We start from the raw sequence: 27,371 nt of genomic DNA, 5'->3' as shown, positions 1-27,371 counted from the left end.
AGCATTGATTTGGGTTCTTTTTGCTTCAGCTTTTGTTTGTAATACTCAAGAAGCAAACTGCTACATCTACTCATAGCACATTCTTTTTAGAACCAAACAAAGTAAAAACTGGGAATATCCTCACTCAGTTCTTTCAGATTTCCTCCCCCCTTACCCCACCTTCGTGCAGAACCACCCAGCACCTGACCTGTTTCATGGCGTATGCTTACATTTGCCATGGAACAAATTAAATACAAATATATATATACATACGCACAGAGAGATTTCTATGTATTTGGGTAAAAAAGATCTATTAATATTCAATGGCATTACAAAGCCTTACAGAAGTTAAGGAAGGAGCCTTGTAAAGCTAGGTTCAGTTCTTAGCCTGTGATGTGTTCAAGAATTGACATCTATTTCAAATGTACACTCCATTTCTTTTTTACTCCATCTAAATAACAGCATCAGTTCACGGCAGCAGAAAAAGCACGGATATTTTGGTCAAGTCCCACAACAGTTTGCACACAGGCTTAGAAAAAGCGTATGAAGATTCATTCGTTTGAGAGTTCAAACTTAATCTCATAAAAACCTGCCGAGGTCAAGATTACAACACTTGCATTCGCATTCATTTCTTTATTCCCTGTCCCATTTAACAGGTTAATGATAATCAGTCAAATCTTTATTTTGCTTGAGATTATCAGACAGCAGATTTCAGAAGTGACACGGACTATTCTGTCTGCGGTACAGGAGTATTCACAGAAGTGAAGATTCAAGATGAATTTGACACGTCAGAAAGACCTGAGGTGGAAGTGACACTTCCTACTCTCGGCATTACACAAAGGCATGTTAGTTACCAGATGGCAATATAATTAGGAAAACATATTTTTAAACCAAATGTTAAAATTGACAAGTTATGGCATATAGTAAAACGCACGAACAAATTTGATCAAACACCTCAGATTTCTCATGCTAAGAACACACACGTCTAAAAGAATGCTATTGTTTTTCCTGCCCCCCTCCACCCCAGGCTGCTTAAATCTAAGCAGTGGAAACACCATTAGAATTAGAAACCTGGTGTACGCGCCAATATAAAGCGGTGCTTCTTCAAAGAGCAAACAGAAGTCTTGATTCACATTTCACTGAGCTGAATGAGCCGCGGCCCTTCTCTTTGGAAAAAAATGCCTATGTGCATGCTTCACTTTTACACAATAAATACTTATAGAGAGAACAAACCCTTTCATTTAGGGGAGGCAATACACATCAAGGCAAAGATACAACACATGTGAGCATTCACAGAACTGGAGCCTATGGAGTACAAGAACTCATACTTCATCAGAACGAGGTTTAAATTGCAGTTCAGCAGGACATCATGCGCAGTTTATGCTGTGAAAGCAGATCCAGCAAATGCACCCCAAGAACCACTCTGCAGACTCAAAAACCTACAGCTTGTTCCTAAAAGCGCCCATTTCACAGTAACACTAAGTGCTTGACACTTTATTTCTGCAGTGTCACCAATGGAGGACTCCGCTGGCACTTTTTTTCCTCCAGCTAAATGACTCCACTATAAGTAAAAATAACTAAATAAACTAAGTAAAAAGTGGAATCAAAGTGAGGTATTTATATTACAATTCTGCTCCTATCTACGGCATCTTGCAAGCACAGTTTTCTAGATCTAGCCTCAGATCTTTACAGAACTTTAGCAAGAGAACCTCCTGAATGGTCAGCCTGAATCCAGACTTTTAGACTTTAAACAAATGTTCTCCAGTGGGCAAAATAAGAATCATCTCAGCTGAACTTGGGAAGAATTTACTGCAGGAACTTTACATACCGTTCATAGTGTTCTGTCACCCACAGAGAAGCCTACTTAGAGACTCTTGGCTACCTGCAGCAAAGAACCACATTCCCTGTATAACACATCCATCACCAGGCCGTACCAGAAAAGAAACCTCGTAAACCCTACCCTCTTTTATAAAGAACACTTGCACTTTCTTGATGAATCCTCCTCAAGAAAATATAAAGCATATCACACTGTTTTAGCAATCCTTTATTGAAGATAACAAGTTGGTTATGTTCACTGTATTGTATGAAACATCACAATATCATACTGGGAAAGTACTATCAGTACAGGGTTGGACCAGAGCGGATAGTCTGAACAATAAACCATTTTGCATTCTTCCCTATCTTTTAACAACCCCCCCACCCACCCCCCCAAAAAAAAACAAACAGTAAAGGGACAAATACCTGTTAACATCGTCATTTAGAACACTTTTAACTTACAAAGCTAAAATCTAATGAATAAATAAAATATATTGTGGCAATAATCTTCTCTAGACCCCTTCCTCCCCCACCCCCCACCCCCCAAAAAAATCAAAAACAAAAAAGAGTTAAACAAAAAAAAAAAATCAGGTACACAGTGAATCAAAATGATGGGGAAAGCTGGCCTTCGGCACTGCTATGAAAGAGCATGTGGTTTGTACAGACTCACCATGGGGATAAAGTTACAGAAAAATACCATGAATTCCATTTCACACAAAACCAGTTGATGACTGTCATTAGCTTAAAACTACACACAAGGGCAATTTACATCCTCGCTGAAACACAGTTTAAACAAATAGGAAAATGTTTACAAGGCATCCACAGCATTTAAATCATGTACAGATGGATACATTCATTGTTTCCCCTCCCCGATAGCTTTTACTTTAGATAAATACTTTACTCTTCCCCGTTTTCAGCATTTACTGGACTCATTACATGCACAACTCAAAGAAGTCAGAAGAAAAAGTCAAGGTTATTGCAAAAATAGAATTAAACTAAGAATCTTCAAGTACCTTACATGACAGCCACTCTGTACCATGCCCATTGCTTATAAAATGAAAGGTCATTGAACCCATGAAAATATCTCTAATATTTTCTTAATTTAAAATAGATAATTTTAAGTGTATTTATAGTAATCTCAAAGTGATAATTTGAACTTTGAAAATAACGCAAACAATTAAAAATTATACCCATATTACACAAGACTTCTGTCTGTATCTTAAGCTGAAAAAAAAAAAAAAATCAAAAACCTATAGAAAACCACATATAGAACAAAAAAAAAATCACAATTTACATTATAATAAAGGCAAATTTTCAGCTTTTTTTTTTTTTTTCTTTTTTAAAAACCTGCAGCTGTGAGAGATGTCAAAACAAGTCACTACTAACTAGAAACTCATCAGTTTGGTTTTAAAAGGCTTTCTCTAGCAAGAGTGTAAGGGTGTGTTGTACACATGCGTAAAATCCGTACTGTTTTTAGATGCCTAGAATCTTTGTATATTATTGCCAAATACACTTATCTCCAAGCAAGCAGTAGGCAACATATCACAATTTGGACACCGCAGGGAAACCTAACGGTCTGGTAATACAGGTAAAACTGGAAAATTAAAAATAATAGTAATAATAATACACATCTGATAGCATATTGCCCAATTGAAATTACTTCCAAGCCACAGAGCTGCAAAGCCTTCCAACTCGGTAAAGTGAAATAAGGAACGTCTCACAGAATTACTTGTACTCTCTCATGCTCGTATGCTGTAATTTCATTTAACCACAGTGTATCTTCAGAGTACAACTACTATCCCACGCAACTCAGGTACACACACTGATCTGCTGAGAGCATCACTCCTTCCTTCCTTTTTAGGGCCAAAGTTCATTACAGATGTAATCAGTATGCCTGAGGCTGGTAAAAATACTGTAGTACAGGCAATGCTAAGAGTGGCAATATCAGAAAACACAAACATGAACGAATGATGGAAAATTCTAATATCTTTCTGCCCATTTCACAAAATGTTGGAAATCCACCAGAAATTTTCCCTTGTATTGAAGAAAACAGATTTAAAAGTTTTTTTTTCCCCCTTTCAGAATCAAAAGCATTTTAGTAGATTTGTAAGGCTACCACGGATCTTCTAGATCTCCAGCACCCTACAGGAAGAGAAGAGGAGAAATATTACTTCTTACCAAAACAAACAAGAACATTTTGTTGCACTTTGGATTTAAGTGGCACAGTTAATTAGAACACAGTAGCATCAAAAGACATTTCCCTTTTTTCCTACCTGCCAACTTCCACACAGAGACATGTTCTACCCTTCAACTACATGAGAAAATTCACTTTTATGACATGAACCCAGTAAAACTATTGTAATATAAAGACTTAAATGTTACCACATACCACATCACAGCTATCAATACACAACACTGCAATCACGAAATACAAAAACAAACAACAATAAAAAAGAAAAAAAATCTACAGAGTACTAAAACTTAACTCTTAAGATATCCCTGGTTCATCAGATATTCCCTCAGGCTGTTTCATTAAGGCAGTGAAATCTGTACCCATGTTGAACAATGATGTTTTTATGCAACTGTCATGTTACAGACTGACTACTGACACAGTGATTCCAGATCTAACTTGTTAGCAGATTAGTTACCACCACTGTAAACTCCCACTGTCATTCATGACCTACCGAAATGCATGTGTCATACACCGAAATACAAGTAAAAGATTTGGTAGAAGGCAAACCTAAGTAGAACAACTTGTTTATTCATTTATATTACTGATGTTTTAACTTGAAATTGAGAAATGCTGCCCAAATAGAGGATTAATGATGAGTGTGTCAAACTCAAAATGACTGAAATATTTGTAGAAACCAATGAACATCACGGTGAGTTCAAATGAGAAGCTATGAGAAGTTTCAATAGCGGAAAGACAACATTTCAAAGGCAGTTTATTACTTGCTTAAAAGAGTCAATATGCATACAGGTATTATTCCACAGCATATTCTTTATTTTCACTTCAACACAAACTCTTAGAACTTGAAACTATGTACTAATTCTAAGTACATTTTCATTTCTGCTTATACGTTAAGCTACAACCTGGAAAATAAGAATACAGTCATCTAGAAAATAAGTATTCATGAACAGTCGATACAATCTAAAATGAAAAAAAAAAACATACACATTTCAGGAAGAAAAAGTGACAAACTAAGACATCATAGCTTCTGTAATGTAGTTGTAATATAAACTATACACAGTTCAAATACAAACATGCAGTTATGATGCTGGGGAAAAGGATGGAAGTATTCATCAAATCCAAACCGTGTGCACAAAAGATACCATTCAGATGGGAATTATTTTACAATGAGCAAACATACCATCAAGATGTTCTCTGAGAACATACTTAGATGCTTTTCTTTCTTTTTTTTTTTTTTATCTTTTTTTAATTTATTTTTGCATTAGCAAATTAGGTTCCTATCATTGGGGTCACAGGATTTAAAAGCAAAATCTCACGTGGAACTTAACTGGCTGCCATAGAACATAAAACGCAACTACTGTAATATACAATAGTTTTCCAACTTCTAAGGGAAAAAAGTATATTTACGTCAACAATCTGTACAAATAACTGAAACTGAAAACAAACAGACTTCTACGATAGATGTGACAAATGTTGAGATATAAACAAAAGAAAATATGCCAAGTGAAGAGAAGCATCAAATTCGCTATGAAAAGCGAAGACATCACGTCTGCTTATTGCTCATCTCATTCATCCCTGAATCTTCACTCGAGCTCTGCGTTTCAGCAAGGCGACTCCCAGATTCTGAGGGGCTGTGTGGCACAGGGTCACTGGGTCCAGCATCATTATCTGAAGCAGAAGCTGCAGCTGATTCAGCAGTGCACTCTTCTCCCTGCATCTTAGCTAGCCTGTAACTAGTCAGCATCTCTTCCAGAAGGTGGCGGTAGTTCCCCCTATGATTTATTCTCATTTGCCTGAGTGCTTCCACCAATTTTCCCTGCGTTCCACTTTCCTCGGCTTCGCCAGGGTCCTTTTTTTAAGATCCAAGACCCCAAAAAAATCAGTAGTTAAACTAGGATATTTTAGAAACACATTTTTAAAAAGACAACTTTTCTGACTCAAAAAAACCATCAGTTTTGTTCTAATGCAAGTACAAAAAAAAAAAAAAACAAAAAAAAACACCTTAAAATCAACATCAGAGAACACGTTCATTTTACACAACCATTAAAAAATGAAACCTATTAGAACAGCATTGTCAATCATTTCAATTTGCTTTGAGCTGGACAGCGTCAAATGCTACCTCCGCCCAATAAACTCCATCTTTATTCAGACTGTCTCCCAGGGGACACAGTTGATGTTCTCCACAACTGTGATCGGCTGTCAGACTGTACAAAATGTGAATATTAAAGCTTCTTTAGCCAACAGGTCAGTATCTTTAACTGCGTATTTCTCACAGCCAGTGGTAAAGCAGTTCTGTGAAAAACATACTAAAAAGAATAGGCAAGTCCTTACTGCAAACAGTTTAACTGCAGCCATCACCTCAAAATAAACACTCCCAAGTGTACTTGAAAACAATCCTATGTTAAAAACTGGTTGTTGTATGCCTGATGCTGCCAAGAAAACAAAAGCCATCAGCTACTTATAGCACCAGGAACGAGGGCGTTTGAAGAATGCAAGATAGTGATTTGGGCAGATGTGTGATGTGTGCAGCGCATAGAAAAATTAACTGGTAGAACAGCCATTAAGGTCAAATTTAGCAACCTAGAGCAAAAAAAGCCAACTAAATAACAAGCACTGATTGCAGACTGTAGGTCTCTTCTGCAAAGCGTCTGTTTGGCTACAGGCCTTCAGTCAAAGGTCTATCACTGCTGTGCGCCTTTGCTTTCTGCGATGGACTTGTACACCTGCCATGTATTTAAACTTTCAAGTGCTAAAGCAGAGCTGTCATTTTAAGGGAATAGCACATTTTAAATTATTAATATCTAGCAAGTTATCAAACTAGACAAATGGAACTAGATCACTCAAAGCTGGCAGATTTTGCAACGGAGGCAAAATCCTGATTGCTCTCTTTTAATGCTGACCTCATTTGATTGTTATCTAGTCCATAAACTAAACAAAGTATTACAATCATTCATTTACAACTTAGCAGCAGTACTAAGGCAGTATCTTGGGTTCAGTAAGAGTTTTTGATTCTGTAATGTTACTGGAAGCACTAAGAATGATTAGCAACAATTAAGTTCAAAGGGGACAATTTTAGCACAAAAACAAATAAATAAAAGGGTGTTACTGCATATAATGCCATCCCTCTGAGCCTAATTTGTTGCCTAAGTAGAGATGTACTTCCATTGTGGTTTCCTGGTCTGTTTCACATGTTGCTCCCATGTACTAGTGTTTTCACAATCAGAGAGGCTTCAAGAGCCCATTGAGGAGAAGCAAATTAAAGAAGGTATTTCTAAAGCACTAAGTGAGACTCACAAAGTTGGTGAAAAATCAGAGTATTGAAATGAGACTATAGATATATTCAATTCCTTAGATTTCCACAGGGAAAAAAAAAAAAAAAAGCTATATGTATATTTTCATCTAGCTATTATTAAATAAGGCAGAATAGAGGAGGAATTATCTCTTTTGAAAGTTTGGAGAATATCTACGTTGTGTAATTCCTCAGTTCTGCTCCAAGGTTGACATTAGCAAACAAACACTAATTTCACAATACTCAGATCTTTCATATTTCTTTTGGGAGACTGAGCTTAATATTTTCACTCCTGTGTAACACGCCTGATGTTGGTCTATTCTGCGCTTACCTCATCTCCCTCAGCAACAGTACAAAAACCTCTACATATAACAGCAGGACAGAAACTCACTCTTTTATATATCTTACAATATGGATACATTACTACACAGATTTCTTGCTAATGATGCTTGGCTAGAACAGGTCCCCCAAATTCTCTGAAGGCTAAGATTACTGTGCAAGTCAGCACTCATCTTCCTTCATGTTCTAATTGAACTCTGTGTACTAGCGTAGCTGTATTTAACACAAGCATTAAATTCTTACACAAGCTATGAACATTTAAATTACTTGTATACAAAAGCCTAGTATATATTATGAACAATAAATTTACAGTGTTTAAACATGTAAGAATTTTGGCATTTTTAAAAGCAATCTGTCACAGCCCTTAATGACATCCTTTGCTTCAGCTAAGTGCCACTAAGTAAAACAAAAGCGAGTAAGAAATACAACTTATCTCAGGCAAGATAATCAAGCACAAAGCTGGCTTCAAAAAAAGGGTCACAGAAACACCTGGCACAGTCAGTAACTTTGTTTCTCATTTCTAAATTACACATACCCCCAAGCAGCCTAACTGCACTGGGCAGCAGAAGCATAAAATATGTAAGAGATTTCTATGATTTCATCTAAACACGAGTACAAGTCACCACAGCTTTATCAGAAGCCTCTCTGCCAAAACACCAGCAGAGCTGCTGATTGCAAGCCCAATGAAAGGCTCTCATCCAGCCCCCAAGTCTGCCCAATACTTGCACAGTGGTGAGATGGGTAAAAGGAAACTTCTAATGACAGCTATACCCTGAAGCCATGCTGGGATCTCTGAATGCTGCCAGAGTAATGATTCTTTAATTAACATCTCACTCTACACAATACCTACTTATGTTAAAGATTCTCAGAAGATAAACAGAACAGAGCATACACATGAAGAACTGAATGAAGCCACCCCATGAATCACAAGCTCCGGTGGCAGAAACAAGTCTAAGTCAAGCAGAATACTAATGGGTATCTGTGCAGTACAAACTTAAAGAAACCTTATCTAGATAAAGATATTATCTCAGTTTTGATTTATATACTAAGAACTTATTTGTCAAGCTATTATAACACAGGAAATGTTATATGTATATAAATGTTAACACTAAAAAGGAAATGCTTCAGAAAGGAGAAGCCAACTGCAAACATTCTGGATGGTTTTTTGTTTGGTTTTTGCTTTTTTAATGTTTCCTTGAATGCACCAGTATGTTAACAATTACCTCATTACTTGTAAGGGTAAGGGAAAAAAAGACTCTGCCCTAATATAAAAATCAACAGATAAAATGGCTGCTAGTTCCAGCAGATTTAAGCATTACACCCACACTCCTGACAAGTATGCTATTAAATACACACAAGGTATGGGCCTCAAGTTCAAGTCAGTGCACCTTCATGCTCTGCACATTCAGAGCTTTTATCTCCAGCTTATAATTTTTAGTATTAAGAACTACTCTTGCTTCATACTATGTTAAGAACAGAAGCACTGCTTAGATTACAGTCTTTCATCATTGGTATGGTGCTGTACATTTCCTTCCTACCTTTGCTTCCTGTTTAAATATGAGATGTTTAGCAACGTTATCACAGTGCATAGACATTGCATAACTCCACTGTTTCCTTCCCTTTTTTTTTTTTTCGCTCCCTCCTCAAACAGCCAGTTTAAAATACTGAGGTATCTCTAGTTCATACCAAGAACCAAGTACTGTATAAGACATTCATAGGACTCATGTTTTTTGTCACCTTGGAGATGGGGACCACATTGGGTTGGTCCCAGTCTCAAAGACAGCAGGATAAATGATCCCAAGTTGCTTGGAAAATACATATAGGATTTGTGGCCTTTACCAAGTGGCAGCATGCTCCTCCCAAACGACTTTGGATCAGAATCACTTACTACCAAAATAAAAACATACTGACTGGAAAATGGTATCTATAATTTCATCCAGTGTAGTGTTTCTAAAGGGCATCATCCATCTTGCTGCTGTTATTTTCACTCAACAGCAAAAGAAGATGAAGTTTGCAAAGCCCACTGGAGCATGCTCATATTTCACATTTTAAGAAACCAAATTAAACGGACTCCAAACAACTACACAGTGATTTTAAAGGCAATTGGCGCCAAAGCTATATTCCATTCTGAGGACGTAACTTTCGTGTTTATTTCAGTTACCTCATTTTATTAAATTGTAACAGATGTGTAATAAGTTCCTGGAGGGAGTCAATATACAAAAAAGATGCTGTCCTCCGCGGTGGGGCTCTGAGAAAACATACATGGCTATTAAGAACTAAATTTGAATTTTGATAACATATTATCATAAAACCACCTGTGGCAACTGATATTTCCACAAAGTCACCATTATATAAACTTTCTATAAACTATATATACTTTCCTTTAGTTTAAAAAGAAAAAAGAAATCACAATAAAATCAGACAGAACAAAACCCACTGGTTAGTTTGTTCTAGGGGGTACAGTTGCAGTTTGATACAAGTTAAGTGAGAAATCTATACTGTTCATCAATTTTGAGCAATAACAAAGAGTGAATCATAATGAAATAAAAAATGGAGATTTCTTCTGTATTTTTTCTTTTAACAAGATAGAGACACTGTATAAAACTTTGTAACTTAGAGAATAAATAAACCAAAAATAATGAGGCCAAAGAATAAAATGCTAGGAAATACACAAATATAACTGCGGTAATGTTGTGCACCTTGAGACTGTGAATATGCAATTACCCATTTCAAAGTACTTATTATAAAAGATGACTCCTCTCCAACACCACTGACTGTAATGACCACATGACTGAGGACCTTGTGGCCGTCTCCAGAAAAAAAAAGAAAAATCTGATGAAGAATTTATTAAAAGATGAATTCTGTCTTTGCAAATTGGTTCACATAAACTGTACAGAAGACAGCAGGTGTGCCAATAGTGACCTATTCAAATCTTTTATAATATACCACTGTAGTTCTTCAAGCAAACCCCGAAATGTTTGTTCAACAAGTTTAACTACAACTGTTATGAACTACTCTTTATACTACATTACAAAGAACCCCAAAACAGGTTTGAAGTTACCACAAACCATACAGAAACATAAATATTTAAAACAACCTAGTAGGAGCATGGTAGATTAGTACAAATCTTTTCAGAAATCAGAACTGAATGAAAACAAGAGGCAATTTAAACTGTTCTTAGACCACTGCACTCAGTGTATATATTTCCCTTAGCTACCCCAGAAGTAATTAGTATTAGTCTTGTTATCGGTGTTCCAAAGTTTTCTACACTTAATGAAAAATGATTATGCTAATGATAATTTAAGAGTAGTAAACTATCATATTAAAAAAAAGCAAACAACTCTACACTGTTGCTTCACAGGCTTGACTGAAAAAGTATTAGTCAGCTGGTTTAATGTCCTTGAGGTCAAAATTCTTTTCTAGCAGATCCATTCAAAACAAGGTCAAAATTAAACTATGTGCTCCAATACATGTTTTTATACGATATCTTAGTAGCAGCAATATACAATTTTGCTTAGTGTATGACACCAGTTTGATGTCTCAATTAACAAATGAATCAATCAAAATCAAAATGGAAACTTACCCCCTCGTTCTCTCTGTGTGGATTCAGTCTACTGTACACAGCTTCAATAATATTACGCCTAAAAAAGAGAAGTTTTTAAAAGCATGAGCATAATAATAAAGAGATTTCAAAAGCACTGAGAACTTAGAAGTTTAACAATTAACTATTTCAGAACATTCAAATGTTCTACCTTTAACCTGTCTCTTAAGATGAAACCTATTCTTGGTGTCTTCGCCCATTTTCCATACAATTTAGGCGATTAACACTAAGCCATAATTTGTAAAGACTGAGCAAGGCAAAACATTCTTCTCACGTTATCCTCCCCATGATTTATCACTTTACACCTTGAGAAGTTCCAGCTGCATGGTCAGATTTTGTCAAGAAGGAAACTCCAAGCTTAATTCAGCACGATCAACAACATGCCCCCAATTAAGATGGAAGATGTATTAGGTAAGCAAAGCCAATCAGATCCCACAAGTGCAAGAAGGATTTGAAAAGCCCTCAAAGATATCTTAACTGACAGGAAATTAAGCATTGGTTATACAATTTATCACAGCAGAACTGACTTGAAGCAAAATCCTGACTGCTGAATAATCCATTATAACATCTGTGAGCACTAAGATCAAAACAAGATCAATGCAGTTTTTGATTATTTACCAACAGTGCTACCTGCTTTAGCACACCACATCCATTATTCCCAAGCAAGTTACTCACAGAACTACTATTCTGATTTGAGTTGCAGCAAAAAACCTCATCTTCTTCTTGTGTGTTATACAGAATATATGTAATTGCATTATTCCTCGGGTCAGTGGAATGAGGTACAAATTCATCAGCACTTGACAGAGCTTCACCTCAATCTTTCTTGAGAGATTCAGGTAATTCTAGCAGCACAGTTAATTTCATTACTACTATGACTAACTATTCTGAAACATTCTGCTACAGCCTCCAGATCTGCTAAGCGGATCCATCTATCTGCGCTCCTTCCATGGCACTGAAACTAAAGTGACTTCCTTTGTAATAGCAGGTCTCACTGATGAGGAAAGAGCTGGTCAGAAGAAAGCCTAGCACCAATTCCTAAATAAGATTCTTTGAAAGAGTAGAAGAATGCATCACAAATAAGACACTCTTCATAAGATGGAAGGAAACACGCATCAGTTCAAAATTAACTTTGATGCAACACAGGTAATTCAAAAATTAAACTAATTAAAGAAAAAAATAAGACAAGAAAGAAAACAACTTCCCCACATGCACTGCAGTAATAGTCAATACCTTACGAAGAAAACTGGAAGGGTTGTGTGGCTGAGCTAACATGGGATCCACAAACACTGAGAGAACGCATTTCTAGACAAATGAAACTCAATCTTTACAGAAATGATACCAGGAAGGGTACGTAATGCCAGTGGAATGGCGGAACTCTGATCTGTTGTGTGCACTGTGGAGAGCAACAGTACACCATTCTGATGTAAAAGAGAACACCTGGACTGTCCAAGTAAGTTTGCCACAGATACAGCAGTCATTGCAAAGGTTGAAAATCAGGCTACTAGAAATACTCCAAGTATCACAATTCACTTTCATTTTTTCTACAGCACGTTTCTTTATACTATCCCATCATGTGAAAATTCAGCAGCAAGATGCTGCATGGAAATATTAATGCCCAAGTAACAGTCACGTAGGATTACTGTTCTCTTCAGCAACAAATGATTGTTTTCTGCCGCTTTTGAAGTTACAGGGAGGATCCAAGACAGGCCAGAAGACAGTCATGGAAGAGTAAGCATAAAGGATAACAGAGTTAATATATTTAGATCTCTGTTCTCAAAGAATGAAACAGTTCTGACTTCCACACAAGTGAGATGCTTGAGGAAAGTACACCTGGAAAAGCAGAGTTATTTCAAAGGAAGCTGGGTCCTGAGGTTTGCAGACTTACTCAAGAGATATTGCACTGCATTTCTACAACTAGAAAAAGTTCCCTCATACTATAAGCTAGGATCAACTATTACCTAATACTGTTGAAAAAGAAAAGGCTGTCAGCCAGACAAGCTTCTTCAGACTCTGAGCCAAGTCTAGGAGTTTAAACTGAAGAATTAAGTTTGAAATCCTTCCATCTTAGTAACAGCATAAAGATCTCACAAGTAAGAACATCCTCATGTTAGGACAGAAGTTTCAAGTTTTGTGTAGATAATTAGGAGTTGTGTAATCACACTACTTCAAGACTTCTATTCCTATATGTGAAATCAACAGAATACATCACTGTTTGTCTTTTTCATAAATTTGAAGGTCACAAAAAAGATCACCAATTCTCCTTTAAGAGGTTGTAGGTGTATCTCCTGAAATCAGTCTTCTGCAACACAGGACTTTAGAGCCAAGATAGGTAGAAAGTCATCAAAAACCAAATTCTTAAACTCAGTCCATTAAAACAAAAGAGAAAAAAGAAAAAAAAAAGAAAGAAAGAAAAGAGAAAATAGCCTGAGCCAAAACATATGAATTAGAACAACATTCCTAAGTGAAGATTCAAATATACTCAGGTAGAACACCATGCAGTTGCTAATGAGCAGGATGACAAGATGCATCGACTCACTGAGCAGTATCTGTGAATTCCTGGAATGTACACAAGTGGAAAAAATGATCCAGAATGTACAGGAACTTTTAAGGTCAGAAAAAAAATCTGAGCAAATGGTGCTCATCAACAAGTGCGACCAGTGAAAATATAGATATCCACAAGTACACAGAGAACAGGATTTTATATGTTGAAAAACAAAACCAAACACTGACCCAGACTTATAATGGAAACTGCACATTGGAAAGAGCATGATATTAGGAAAAAATCTGATACGCTGATTGACTGGTTACATTATTGATAGTTCTTAACACAATGAAGCAGTAGAGAGCTAAGAATAATTATATAAACACATATAATTAAATTTCTTTTAAGTGCATCTGTGACAACAGTAAACTAGCACATTACATTCTAGAATGTGATCAGTCTCCTCACTTACCTGTAAGGGATGGGATTAGTGATACAAGCATTGACATAATGCAGAAGTTGAACTAGCCTCAAATAAAGAAAACAACCTTTATTGACTTGAGTCAATTACACTGAAAAAAAAATTCAGAATACAGGAATAATCAGTTCCAGTGAAATAATAGTTCATGGAATTCCAGTACTGTACTTACTTGCCAGCTAAACCACCTCCTGGTGGTAAATTAGGAATATTCTCCGCAGATAAAATACGAATAACATGAGCAAGATCAGGCATTCCTTCTTCACCTGATTTCTCCATAATTTCTATTTTAAAAACAGAAGAAGTCCTTAGGTTACTGAATTAACACCAACCATTCCTTAAGACACTAAAATATAAGACAGTACTACTTGACCAGACAGTATGAAATGTTGCATGTAAACAAAGCATTTGGTGGGTTGTTTTGGTTTTTTTTGTGATGCTTGTTGGCTTGTGTTTATTTGTTTTTAAACAATAAAAGTAAACTATATTTGTATGACTGAATGGAGGTATTCAAACCTATAGCCTGCATTTCCATTCACGCTTCTTGCAAATCCCTGTCAAAGACACTGAAGCAGACCATGAACTGCATAAAATATCCTGGGGACGGCAGCTAGGAAACAGTTTCACATTAGGAAGTGACAGCCAGGAGCCTGTTTCAATTACCTTCCTACTGCACTGCAACACATACTCAGAAGTTGCATGCCAAAAAGCCAACACTTCCCAGGAATTCACTGTCATCCTTCACTGTACAGCACGGTGTATTGCCAAAGTTCTGACTCTCCTGGATAAACTAAGACCATCAAGCAGTTAAGTCAGATAAGTACAATGGACCATCATCATTCCAGTGGCCAAAAGAGAACATAGCACTGACACAACAGATAATTGATACTATGGTATTCCATTTTCCAAGCAGAAGTACACAGGTTGCTCCAGAAGTAATGCCTCCTATTTTCATGAAAACTACAACAGCTACAAAGAGGACAAGAGCACTATTTAACAGGGCTAATTCTCAGCTACAAAACAGTCTTCCTCAACACAGGCGACACCATTAGCTATGCACAAGGAGCCTGCATGCTGCACTCAAACATCTGCATGGCTGTCTGGAATGTGGGTCATCTTTCACGCTACTGTCACCACTGCTGAAACGCACCACCCACCCCCTCGCTGTTCTCACTTCCACTGTTTGGTCTCCATAAACACTCAGCAAATATCAATGAACATCAGTGGGTGACTTTTTTTTTTCCCCTGAAAATCATCCAAATTAAGGAATGAACTGTTATTTTCTGCCAACGTGCATTTGAGTTTTTTTGCATAATATTCAAGGGGATTTTTTTTCTTCTTAAGTTTCATGTCTAAACATAGAACTCTTACCTAGAACAGTCTGTATCTTGGCTGCTATCCAGAGCTAAACAAACCACTTACGCTTCTTACAATCGATTATTCTCCACTTACAGATGCCCAATTTGCTCAGCTCAGCAGAAGCAACTTCAATTTCTGAAATCAGTAAAGCACGTGGCCTACTTTAAATACTGTACTTTCCTGGTATTTAAATATCTCAACAGCTACTATGTATCAGTAAAATAAGTGATATGCCAGCTTGCAATGCACTTGCTCACTCTGCATCAAGGAAATCTGTGGGAAAGTCCAAAGTTAAGCTTATTTTTAGAACAGCCTCGCTATTGATAAGAAAGAAGGCAACCGTGCTTTTTAGCTGCAATTTTACATCAAGAAAACAAAATCCTTGCAGTGAATGAGCTGGATATACTACTAAAAGGGATTAAACATTCTTCCATGAAGCCTCACATGTATTAAGATTCATACACTCATTAAGAATGAAGCACAGCAAGCAAAGGAAGTGACAGCTAAGTATGTGTGCTTGATTGTGAAAATCTTAAGACTTGGATCATTTCATCCAAATACATCCACAGAAATCAGCCACAAGATCCCTCACAGATTCTATCCCTTTGTGCAGTACTACCTAGTCAGAAGTAGATGGTATCACTATAATGTGTTTCTGAGTCACAGCTGAGAGGAAACATCTTAAGTATATACTACATTTTAAACAAAGACTTTGTCTGGCTCTGTACATACTGAAGTAGGCACATAACAAGAATTATTAAGAATAAAGAAGCAAGCAATTTCCAAATATTAATGGAAGCTCAAGATTTTTGAAGCTTTTTAAAAGGTAATTAAAGAAGCCACAACTCAGGATTATCATGGATTTCCTGACATTAAAATCTTCTACTCAATGCTACAAAGCCACTTCTTAGGAAGCTCTGTACTGAACTAAAAGCACCTTCTTTCCATTTTCAGAGATTGCCCAACTGGGAATTATAGTGAAGAGACCAATTCCTTTTTCTTTTAGTAGTACAAAGATGAGTAATTTCACCAAAACATTTGCCCCCTTTTCTTCCTGACGTAACAGAAAAATAAACAAGAGTAAAGCAAATGACTAAGAATGACCTTTTTGCACTGCACCTTAACTAATGCGTACCTAGGTCACTTTGTAAGTAATGCCTTCTATTTATTTCCATGGAAACTACCACGGATACAAAGAGCATAACAGTAATATTTGATACAGCAAATTCTCAGAGACAAAACAATGTTTTCAACATAGTCACCACCGTTAGCTATGCATTTTCACCAGTGATAAATAGGAGCCTGCATGCCGTGCTTCCAAAAAGCTGCGCCGATGAAAGTGACCAACTGTCAATGCTGCTAGTTCTGAAATGCACCACCCACTGCCTCACAGTGCTCACGTCCTCTGTTTGGCCTCTATAAATGTTCAGCAAGTATCAATGAATGTCAATGGGTGCAATTTTTTCCACATGGAGAAATTCAGTGACACACCCTTGCTTCATATGCACTTCTATGTCAGATGCTATCTTGTCAGGCTGCCCCTCTGCTGACATCTGTCACACAGCAACAAAACAAACAAACCAAAAGGGATACTGTTGGAAGGTTCAGCCTCTACTACTGTACCACCAATACCCATCTTTGACATCACATGGGCCAACACAGCAAAATAGGAGGCATTACTGCTGGAGCAGCATTCATTTGTGTGACAAAGACTGCAAGAAAACAGATTTCACAGCCTGTTTTACATGCATTTATGAGGTTTTCACCATATCAACAATGTTGATAGTAACATTGCAATTTGTTTTTCTTGTTGTTGTTTTTTGGTTTTTGTTTTTTTTTTTTACTCTGAACATGCAAAGCACAACTGCAGAATCTTTTTTATTTCTATTGCTAACATAAACTAAACACTTGAAGAATTATTTTCTGATACTATCATATACTGAAATCCATTGAAGTTCACTACAAAGCACTATTTAACTCCTAAAATATTTTTAAGAAAGCTCACTTAACTCAGAGATAAGCCTATTGAAAGTTTCAACCAAAACTCATTCTAGTTTTCACAGATTCACAAGTTGGAAGAGACATTTAAGTATCACCGAGTCCAATCCCAAAATTCAAATGCGATGTCTGAGAGTGTTGTTCAGATGCTCCTTGAGCTCCAGCAGCTCGGGGCCATGCCTACTGCCCTGGACATCCCGTTCCATGCCCACCGCCCTGTGGTGCAGACCCCGTCCCCAACCCCCAGCTGCCCCTCCCCTGGCACAGCTTCATGCCGTTCCCTCAGGCCCTGATGTTTTCACAGAGAGCAGAGCTCAGTTCTGCCCTCCGCTCCCTGCGAGGAGCTGCAGCTGCCATCAGGCCTCCTCTCAGCTTCTCTGCTCTTGGCTGTGCAAACGCAGCAACCTTAGGTGCTCCTCACACCTTGCCCTCCAAAACACTTCACCATTTTTGCAGCCCTCGTTTGGACCCTCTCTAATAGCTTTATGCCTTTATACTCTATCACTCAAACCCGCACCCAGCACAGCACAGTGCAGAGCTGGACAACCCCTCCCCTAGTCCAGTGACAATACTGGGCCTGGGACACCCAAGGGCACAGTTGGCCTTTTGTGTTGATAGGGCACCCTTGCTGTCAATCAGAACCCCAGATCCCTCTTCTCTAGGATGTTGTCTAGCCTCTCACACATCATTCTATACAAATACCCATGGTTGCCCCATCCGGCACTCACTCATGTTAAACTTCATATGATTTGCAACTGCCCAGTAGCCCAACCTGTCAAGATCTTTCTGCAAGGTCTCTCTATCCTCAAGGGAGTTTTATACAAATGAGCATTTTTTCCCAAAGATTACATCCCCAACCAGACAGAACTACAACTGCCTTTTATATCTCAGCAACACTTCTACCTCTAGCTCTAAGATAATGACATGGGAAGGAATTCGCTTTTCTCCACTGGGTCCAGCTGCAAAACAGCTATATATAGTGTATATTCCACACACATAAAATGCACTTATCAACTAACTGAATTAACTGAGTAGCCAACTATTAAATCTATAAGTTTATGTTGAACAATTGTCCCTATTTATGATTTAAAGGCGTGGTAAGTTTTTTTCCTTTTGTTTTGCTTTTAAATCTCCATGTCTGATACACCCCCTAAAATACATCAAAACATATCAAAGTATCAACTTCTGCGCCTACTATTCTCTTACTGTGAGCCATCTGTGGATCTCTAAAAAAACAGATGAAAACAAAACAGAAAGTAGCACTTCAAAGTGACAGTAAGACAGTGAGAAGAAGCTGACCTAGCACAACTTTACCGTCCAACACAATTACATCCCTCTGGAAATTATCCAAACAACTCAGAATGAGCCATTGTCATAAGTTACTCAATAACTTGTCTGAAATTTGCAACTTAGGAATGCAGTTACACACATGCCATTAACATAAAGAACCAAATTAGTAGAACAGCTTTAGCCTGTAGCTCATCCATTCTAAGTCTGGAGAAGATCTCCCGCTCTTACTTTTTAAGGGTCTTTTGTTTGTTTTGATAACACTGGAAAGACTAGACAGGACTACTAACAGTTTACCAATGCACATGATCTCAGCATGCTACATGTGTAAAAAGAGACTACGAAAATTAATATGCAAGTATTTAACTGCTTTTGAGCACAGATATATGTGTATACATATATACATACATATATATATATATATATATACACACACGCATATGAAAACCATCAAGAAAATCATTCCTCAAACAATACCTTTACCCTAAGCCAAACCTGAAAATGCCTGTATCAGAGAAGAGAAAAACCTGTTGCTTTAAGACTTTGATGGGGTAGTTCCATCAGCTTAAAATCTAAGAATCAATAGAGTACAGGAAAATACTGTGTTGAACCGTTTACACTCATGAAGAACATCCACCCACTGATAAGATGTTCAAACCTTACATTTTTTTCCTAACCACTCTAACAATTGAGTTCTTTTTTCTTTCAATGAAAAACACTTTTGTTCACTATGTGAACCTTTAAAAAGGACTAGCGTTATATTTATTTATTTTTAGGAATCCAACTTCTTTCTAAGTGATTCTCCACTGTGCTATTTGGTTGTTTGAAGTGTTTCATTCAAGCTTCTCTATATCTTTTCTGGACTAATAACACTCAAGGCACAAATGGAACACAAAAAAACTCTAGTTTAATAGCTTTTTTCCTATTAAGGAGACTATGTCAAAATGACAATTTCATAGAATTCAAGAACGCAAAAACTTTAGAAAAGACAGAGGTAAGAATTTCAAATCTTTCCAAGCTGTTCCCTTTCTTTTCTGTGATTCTTGATAGAACTTCCTCAAATATACTAGCGCACATTCCTTGCTTAATACTTAACACTTAAAGGTCTTGCACTCTGTCCAATTAGCTGAACACAGAATGACGCAGGGAACTCATGTAAGAAAAACAATCAAGAATGGCTGAAGCAACAGAAATTCAGTCCTCAAAGCAAATGATTTCTGTTGAGTACTTATGTTGAGCTATCGTTTTAGACTACATTCACAATGGCTCTGCACAAATCCAGATTCTAAAGTCCCCATCTTATTTTTGGTATGTATAATATTAGTTAAATGTGACAATGCAGTTAAAATACATCTCTACTAAGATTTTTTTTGATCATTAGAGCAGTAACTCTACCATGCTATAACAACGCCTCATTATTAGCATACAGTGCTCCCTACATCATTTCCACAGTTCATTCAGATGATCCAACTTGAAGTTACTTAACAGCTTTACTATTAATCTTATCATTCACTTACAAAATAAATAAAATACACTGTAGCTATATGTATTTTTCAACCATCTGCAAACTGAGAGAGGAGCCACCAAGAAGTCAGGAATGCTAACTCCATAATCACCACGTGTATACCTAACTGCTGACAGCAGAGGTAACTGCTCCTGGCTCTCTCCCAGAGCCTATTAACAGCTTGTGTACTCTTGTTCAGACACAGGAAGATAATAGTTACTTATCTTAACTAGAATCATCGAGAAAGTCTGGGATGTAAGCCAAGTTCTGAGAAATGTGCCTAGAGTTCACATTTGAAGTGACCATCAGATCTCAATGATCTCAACAGTAAAAATAAATATATAAACCGTTTCAGTTTAGATCCCATCTAAACCACACGTGGAATGGGGAGAAAGAAATCAGACCGTACACAACACCAGCACATTCAGAGGCAACTGCGTTATGGCCTGAAGGTCTTCTCATGGATTTTTGATGATTACTGTTTCTTACACGAACTGCCTACATTACTGGGACATAAACAGGAAGTGCACCTCATCTGGTTACATAAGACTAATAAAATCTAACTTAGACAAAGAACATGAGTACAGTTGTTTCTCTCAGATGAAAAACTAAACACAGCCTCTAGAGTAAATGCCATTCATAGCTTTAAAGTTAGTACCAAAAAATCCTCGAACCTGAGTGGCAAAACTGACAGGCATCCACAGCCACCAGGGTACAATGACAACACAGTCATTTTCAAGCAAACTGTTGCACTCTACACTGAATTAGCGTTATGAAAAGTTATGAGTAGTTAGATGTAGTGTTTGGTTTTGCTCTGTTATACTGTTTGCTATAATATGTACACACACAGCATTTTCCTAAACTCCTCAGATCTACAGTGCAGGATTACTTCTCATTCATACTTAGTCCTACTTATTTGAATATGAACTACTTCCTAATAAGTAGGTCCAAACAGTCCTTTCCATATCTATCCATTAGAGAGCATTGAAAAGCCAGTAGGTCTCATATTTTAATAAAACCAACATGAAAAACAGGGGTGGAAACTATTACCCATGTGATAGCTCTGGAGTCCTGTATTAGTAATTCCAATCAAATACTTTTGATTTTTAATAAAAGGAAATTAGTATTTTACCTCTACGGATTATAGACTCCATGCCTGGATGCCTATAATAATTCAGGAACCATGTTGAAAAAATTAGTCATGTTTTCTTTTCAAGAAAAAAAATTACAAAATGCTCATGCTCAGGCAGGTACCCTCCAGAGACTTGGTCCATGTCAGAGACCTTGTTACAATCCCAAGATTGCAGGTCAGAACCAGCAGGAAGCCACCAAAGCCTCAAACATCTTGACCACTGCTGAACAGTTCTGCACACAGCTGATATTGCACTCCTCATCATGAACTCAGAAGCACCAAAAGCACAGCAATACTGCAATACAGCACTCACTCAACATCTAGCACAAACACACTGAAGGCAGCTGCATAACTCACTGTCCATCTACAGAGAGACCATCTCTATAAAGTACAGTTAAACCCAAATAGCGCAGTAATCAAGAACACTCTAATCCAGTCTTGAAAGAAGTCAAAGGGTTCAAATCCTCTCATCTTACTTCCTCAGCCAGCATCCTCTTCAGAAAACCCTTTCCTTCCCCTAAAAATTGCTGTTGTGACAAATCCAGCATCTGAGTTAATAAGCCACATTATACATAAACACATTACAGTTCTTCAGTGCTCCTCTGATGAGGTTACAGACATTGAGAAATTAATACCAACAAGATTTTCAAAACCTCTTCATATTTTTTCTCTCTAGTGATGCTATTCCACAGTATTAGCCCAGTCACATTTGTAACACCAAGACAAACTGTTCCAGAAACAGTTCTTTCCATGCCTGAGTTGCTTCCACAAAAGCTTGTCCCAACATACAATAAAAACACAAACTTTCAGCATCAACAATGAACCTCAAGTCAATTCTACCAAACTGAGCTTTATCTTGGATAGTAGATTAACCAACAATGAAACAGACCCAGAAGCTGCTACACACAACCATCATGCCAGACCTTACAACAGCCTTAACTGATGATAAAAAGATTTTTAATTAGAAGCAGCACTCTGAGAGTCTGCTTCATATGTCAGTTCTTCCAGCACAAAGAACATGGTAGGAAAAGAAAATAAAACACAAGGGCTTGTCTTTCATTCTCAATTAAGCTACCTTTCCTTTAACTGCTTCTGCTAAGGGGAAGATGCTGCATTCAAAACTCCAGATAAGGAAAACAAGTAAATAAATTTTAATAAATAGTGATCCAATTCACTCCTCCAAGAAAATTCTACATGTCTATACAACTTCTATTCACAAACACTTATATTTCAAGCATTCAGAATCCAAAAGGATGATACAGAATGATCCGAAGGTCTTGTGTTCTAAGGAATTTTGATCAGTTATGCTCTGTAGAAATTTACACAAATTATCTTTCAAACTGCTAATTTTACAATAAACTCACAACCGTGTTTTAACAGAAGCAGTTAAACAATTTGCCAGCTGTGAATCCTTTAATGAAGAACTGAACATTTTTCTTTCAGTCAAGCTTTCACAAAAAAAATGATGCAAATACTACAAATATCCTTGCAATGATATATATCACTATTTTATTAGACGACATAAGCCTCTGCAAGGTCAGTGGTTGAACGTTGTCTTGTAAAGACAGAAGTAAAAGCCTCAAGTTTTATATTACAAAAGCACATAAGTATGTGTCTCACCACGTTTTACCTGACAATGCTTCTCCTGATCATATCACCATGGCAGCTTTCAGGACTTTTGTTTGTTTTCACGCTCAAGGAGGCTATGAAAGTATTTCTAATGAACAAAATGGATTTCTTACCTTCAACCCGTGATTCCAAGTGCTTATCCAACTCGGCATCTTTTTTCACTGCCTCATCTGAGACCTTAGGAGCATTTGAAAGACAAACTAGTACAATACTCATGTTATCACGACTCCCCTACATGACAAAGGAAAAAAAAAAACAAACTTCAGGCACTTATTTACACGAGGTGTTAAAAAATACAGTTGTTTAAACAAAATAAGAACTATAGAAAAAGATTTAAGACAACTGGTAAGACATTTAAGCAGTCATTTGATGTTAACCTTCACCCAAATTAATAAAAAGAAAATTGTACTGGAACATGAAATGCAGGATATTTATTCTGAACTACCAGAATAGCTAGCCCAAGCTAGTAATTTACACCAGTCTGAGAACATTCATCAAAGCATGCTCATCAGACAGCATGTGTGCCACATACGTTGCAACTTAAGGAAAAGAGACAAATAACAAAATGAGAATTCACTTAGTATAGCCAATCCGATCTCACAGACTGTCTTGTGCTCAGCAATATTAGCCAAGAGCTTTTTCAGGTACCAATTTGAATGCCAATTCTTCACTCGTAAGCTTTGATAGTTCTATCCTGGTCTTTTTTCAAAATTACAGTCCATTGCTAAATATAAAAACCACATCTGCATCTTACAAGGAGACTCAATAAAACTAATGTAAACTCCTGGTTTGAAATCTAAGCCGTATTTTTTACAGTATGACTCTCTACTCTTGTATTAAACATGAAAGAATTATCCAAATAGCTCCTCCTTGTCCAAACTCAACCTGAAATTTCAGTGCCATTTAGTCGCTGCAATACCCAACCTACTGGGTAGCTCCTATCATTTAGGATAACTCTTTCTCCTGAGGAAATTAAGTAGGAATCTGACATGATGATAAATTCCTTCAAAAGTACACATGCTCACATTCCCTTCCTATATCAAGCACATGTATATATTTTTAACAGCAGATAATACTTCACATCCCAAAGACAAGACCGCATTCTAATCTCATCATGCCCTGCACAGATCCAAACTTCAAAAAAACAAGCAAAAGGTCAGAGTTCACTTTACTGAAAATATACTAGAATGACAAGCCATTAACAAGGCTGGACAAGTGCCTGATCAGAAAAGCCAGGGCATTTAAACTAATTACACAACATATGGCATTACTGAAAGAAACTACTTACCCTTCAATGTTAAAATTTGTCAGAACTGCCTGTTTGGTCTGTTGCCTCTATATGCAATAGTAAAAGCTGCACTTTTCAAGGAATGCTTGGAAATGGTGAATCTAAGGAAGATACGCAGACCAACGTGCAGTAGCTCCTAACAAACTTGAAGAGTGTAAGCAAACGCTTGTATCCGAGTAGTTTTAATTCATACAAACTTTAACAATTAGCTGACTACAGAAAAGATACTACAAGCACACACTCTACGCAAAGGAGAGCAACTGCTCAACTGAGAAATGCAATGAAAACCATGTCACAGAACTGATTCCTTCTTAAAGACCTTTTGAAAAAATCATTTTAAAAATTGAGACAAAATTTAGAGCTGGAACTGTATGCAAAAATTATACTGAAGTTGCATTTTTGCTATTGCTACTGTCTCTCAGAGGATGAGGCCATATATTCTTCAAAGGCACAGTCAAATTGGTACAGAAGTTCAGGGGAAAGAAAAATGAGAAGGGGAAGATTAGGCTGTTAACATTACACCTGTCTGAACAGAAGACAGAATATCTGCTTGGAGAAAACAGAATACATACCTTATGTAAACAAGTGTCCACTACCCAATTGCACACTTTTTCCAGGTCATCTGAAACTTCAAGTCTAGACTTAACAAATTCACAGAGCTCTTCGTTGCTCATTACATCCCAGATTCCATCACAAGCCAAGATGATAAACTCATCTTCTTCTGCCCTTAAAATTTCACAAACCTCAGGCTCTGGAGAAACAAGTTGTTCTGTAGGGCCTTTACCATCAACACATTTGTAGTCATAGTCCCCCAGAGCTCGAGAAACTGCCAATGAACCATTGACACGCTGAATCATTACACTGCCTCCTGCATTCTGGATTCGCTCTTTCTCCCTCGGGTTGCAAGGTTTGTGATCCTGTGTTGAAAAACAGACTTGTCCATTCCTATAGAGAACAGCACGTGAATCACCGCAATTGATAAAGTACACATGCTCAGGTGAAATCATAACTCCCACTGCTGTTGAGCCACTTCTGTCCATCCCATTTCTGAGGTCTGAGAAATTGCGCATACACTCATCAATTTTCAAAAAGCCAGTTCTGATTCCACTCTTGACATTTTCCACTGAAGGTTCAAGAGCAGATCCGGGTTTTTCTGCTGCTCTAAAGTCTTCATTGTTAGTGATGTGTTCTAGTAAGTGTGTGGAGCAATAATTTGCAACACGAGATCCTGCATGACCATCATAAACAGCAAAAAAGGACCAGTCCTCTAAGCCATGGGGAATACCTACAACAGCTGTGTGAGCATCTTCCATTTCCACTCTCCATCCCTGCATACTGCTGAGGCCGTAACGCAAGCCATTCCCTGCACCATGAGCATTATGCTTTTCAGTTTTTGGCTTATCCAAAAATGCACCCATGTTTATGCAATATTGAATCTGGAAAACAGAGAAGAAAAATCTTATTTACAAAGCCACCATTCTGTGTAAGTTCAATGTCAGTTTTCTTCTCCCTCTGCTTTCTTCTTTGAAGAAGTAGTTATAAAACACGCACGTGTAAAAAACAACAGCTATAAAGGGAAGAGTAATTAACAGATTACATTAACGCAATGGGAGCTTACATACTCTTGTTTGCTTTTTTTGTGTGTGAGAGTGTTTTGGTTCATTTTCTGTTTGTGTGTTTTTAAGACCTATTCATCAGAATTAAAATGTGCAAAAAGCTCTCCATATGAAGACATAGCGATGGCATAGTTCTCATACCTTTATAGCCCTGCCAATTTTGCCATTCTCTGTAAAAAACTACTCATATTGGAAAAATATTACCCATGTTACTTCTTTTCCACTTCTAGTTTCAGGCATGAAGAAAAGCTAATAGCTTTAAGTAACAACTGCTCTCATTAGCTTTGCATGTACTGTGCCACCTCTGTAATCTTGAAAAGAGTGGCAAAATTGACAGCAGAGGAACACAGAACTTCTATACCAAAGAAGATGATTAGAGCACTTCCACAGAAGCCAGAAGTCAATCCCACTTTGATCCAAGAAAAAATTTCAAACATTATCTTAAATTATGAGTTTTTGAGTTCATAAATGCATTGATCTTGATTTTAAAACACACCCAATTAAAACAGATATGCTATCTACAAGAAAAATAAAACAACTTTCCACAGAAAGTTAGTTCATCAGCATTTGGAGAAGATCCAGCTGCAAAATATGTAAGAAGCATCCTCAGAGAATAAGCTTGCAGGTAAAATATAAGTATCTATAAGCAAATTTTAGAAGAGTTCTGATTCCCTCACCTACATAAGACCAGGCCCTTCTACTTAGGCCTAATAAACCATCTTCCACTTTACAAAGTCAGCAGGAACATATTCTTTAATTCACAGGTTCCACACTACCTTTCTGAGAACTTCAGAAACACTCAGACAACTTCCAGTCACACTAACAACGACTGTCCCACGAAACTCTTAGTGACTGGCTGTAAAATGACAGCAGCCTGCACCTGGCAAAAGTCTGAGACAATTCTGCCACAACTGATCCTGAGCTAGTCACTCACGAGGTGCCTCATACTCCAGCACACACCAAGCCTGCAGTCACGATGATCTGAAAAGGGCTGAGGACTTACTGCACAGACTAAGGCTTTGCTCACCAGCTACAAATCTTTTGAGCTCTCTTTCAATGAAAACTTCAGACTATTTTCCCCAAATACTGAAGCAATTCTTTATCTGGCTTAAAAAGTAAGTACAAATTTACTGTCTTTCTCAATTCAAGCTTAATGTTCTTTGATTCGAGTGCTACTAATATTATGCAGAAAGATTACTGTGGTTTTGTAACATGCTGTGAACATCATAAAGAAAAAGGTAAAGAAAGCCAAATCAACTGAGAAATACCAGAATTCAGATAGCTCTTATGTTCAAGTACCACATTATATTCTACATTGAAGTCTTGAAATTATTCACTCTGTAGAGCCTCTCAGAGACACAGAACGAAACAACAAGCAGATTCC

General features: G+C 37.3%; 1 protein-coding gene across 42 annotated transcripts in view; it reads right to left on the bottom strand.

Annotated features, from left to right (window-relative positions):
• Nucleotides 1-2,005: 2,005 nt before the first annotated feature.
• The window catches only part of PPM1B (protein phosphatase, Mg2+/Mn2+ dependent 1B), a 55,417-nt gene continuing 30,051 nt past the window's right edge, over nt 2,006-27,371 (bottom strand). For 22 of the 42 annotated variants that reach the window (XM_085543080.1, XM_085543089.1, XM_085543084.1 and 19 more), the window contains 5 exons: nt 24,944-25,807; nt 23,197-23,314; nt 14,347-14,458; nt 11,197-11,254; nt 2,006-3,936 (listed from right to left, as the gene is read on the bottom strand). In XM_085543080.1, coding sequence (XP_085399206.1) covers nt 3,907-3,936; nt 11,197-11,254; nt 14,347-14,458; nt 23,197-23,314; nt 24,944-25,789 — 1,164 coding nt within the window. In that variant the 5' untranslated portion in view covers nt 25,790-25,807 and the 3' untranslated portion in view covers nt 2,006-3,906. Of the gene's footprint in view, nt 3,937-4,710; nt 5,835-8,786; nt 9,862-10,233; nt 10,424-11,196; nt 11,255-14,346; nt 14,459-23,196; nt 23,315-24,943; nt 25,808-27,371 lie in introns of those variants that run through there. The other 20 variants (XM_085543065.1, XM_085543066.1, XM_085543069.1 and 17 more) reach the window with 7 other exon arrangements.

Source organism: Coturnix japonica, chromosome 3 (assembly GCF_054131305.1).
Source record: "Coturnix japonica strain WE chromosome 3, WE-NBRP24, whole genome shotgun sequence".
Lineage (NCBI taxonomy): Eukaryota > Metazoa > Chordata > Aves > Galliformes > Phasianidae > Coturnix > Coturnix japonica.
The sequence above is the reverse complement of the archived record's forward strand: the minus strand, read 5'-3'. Positions and strand labels throughout refer to the sequence as shown.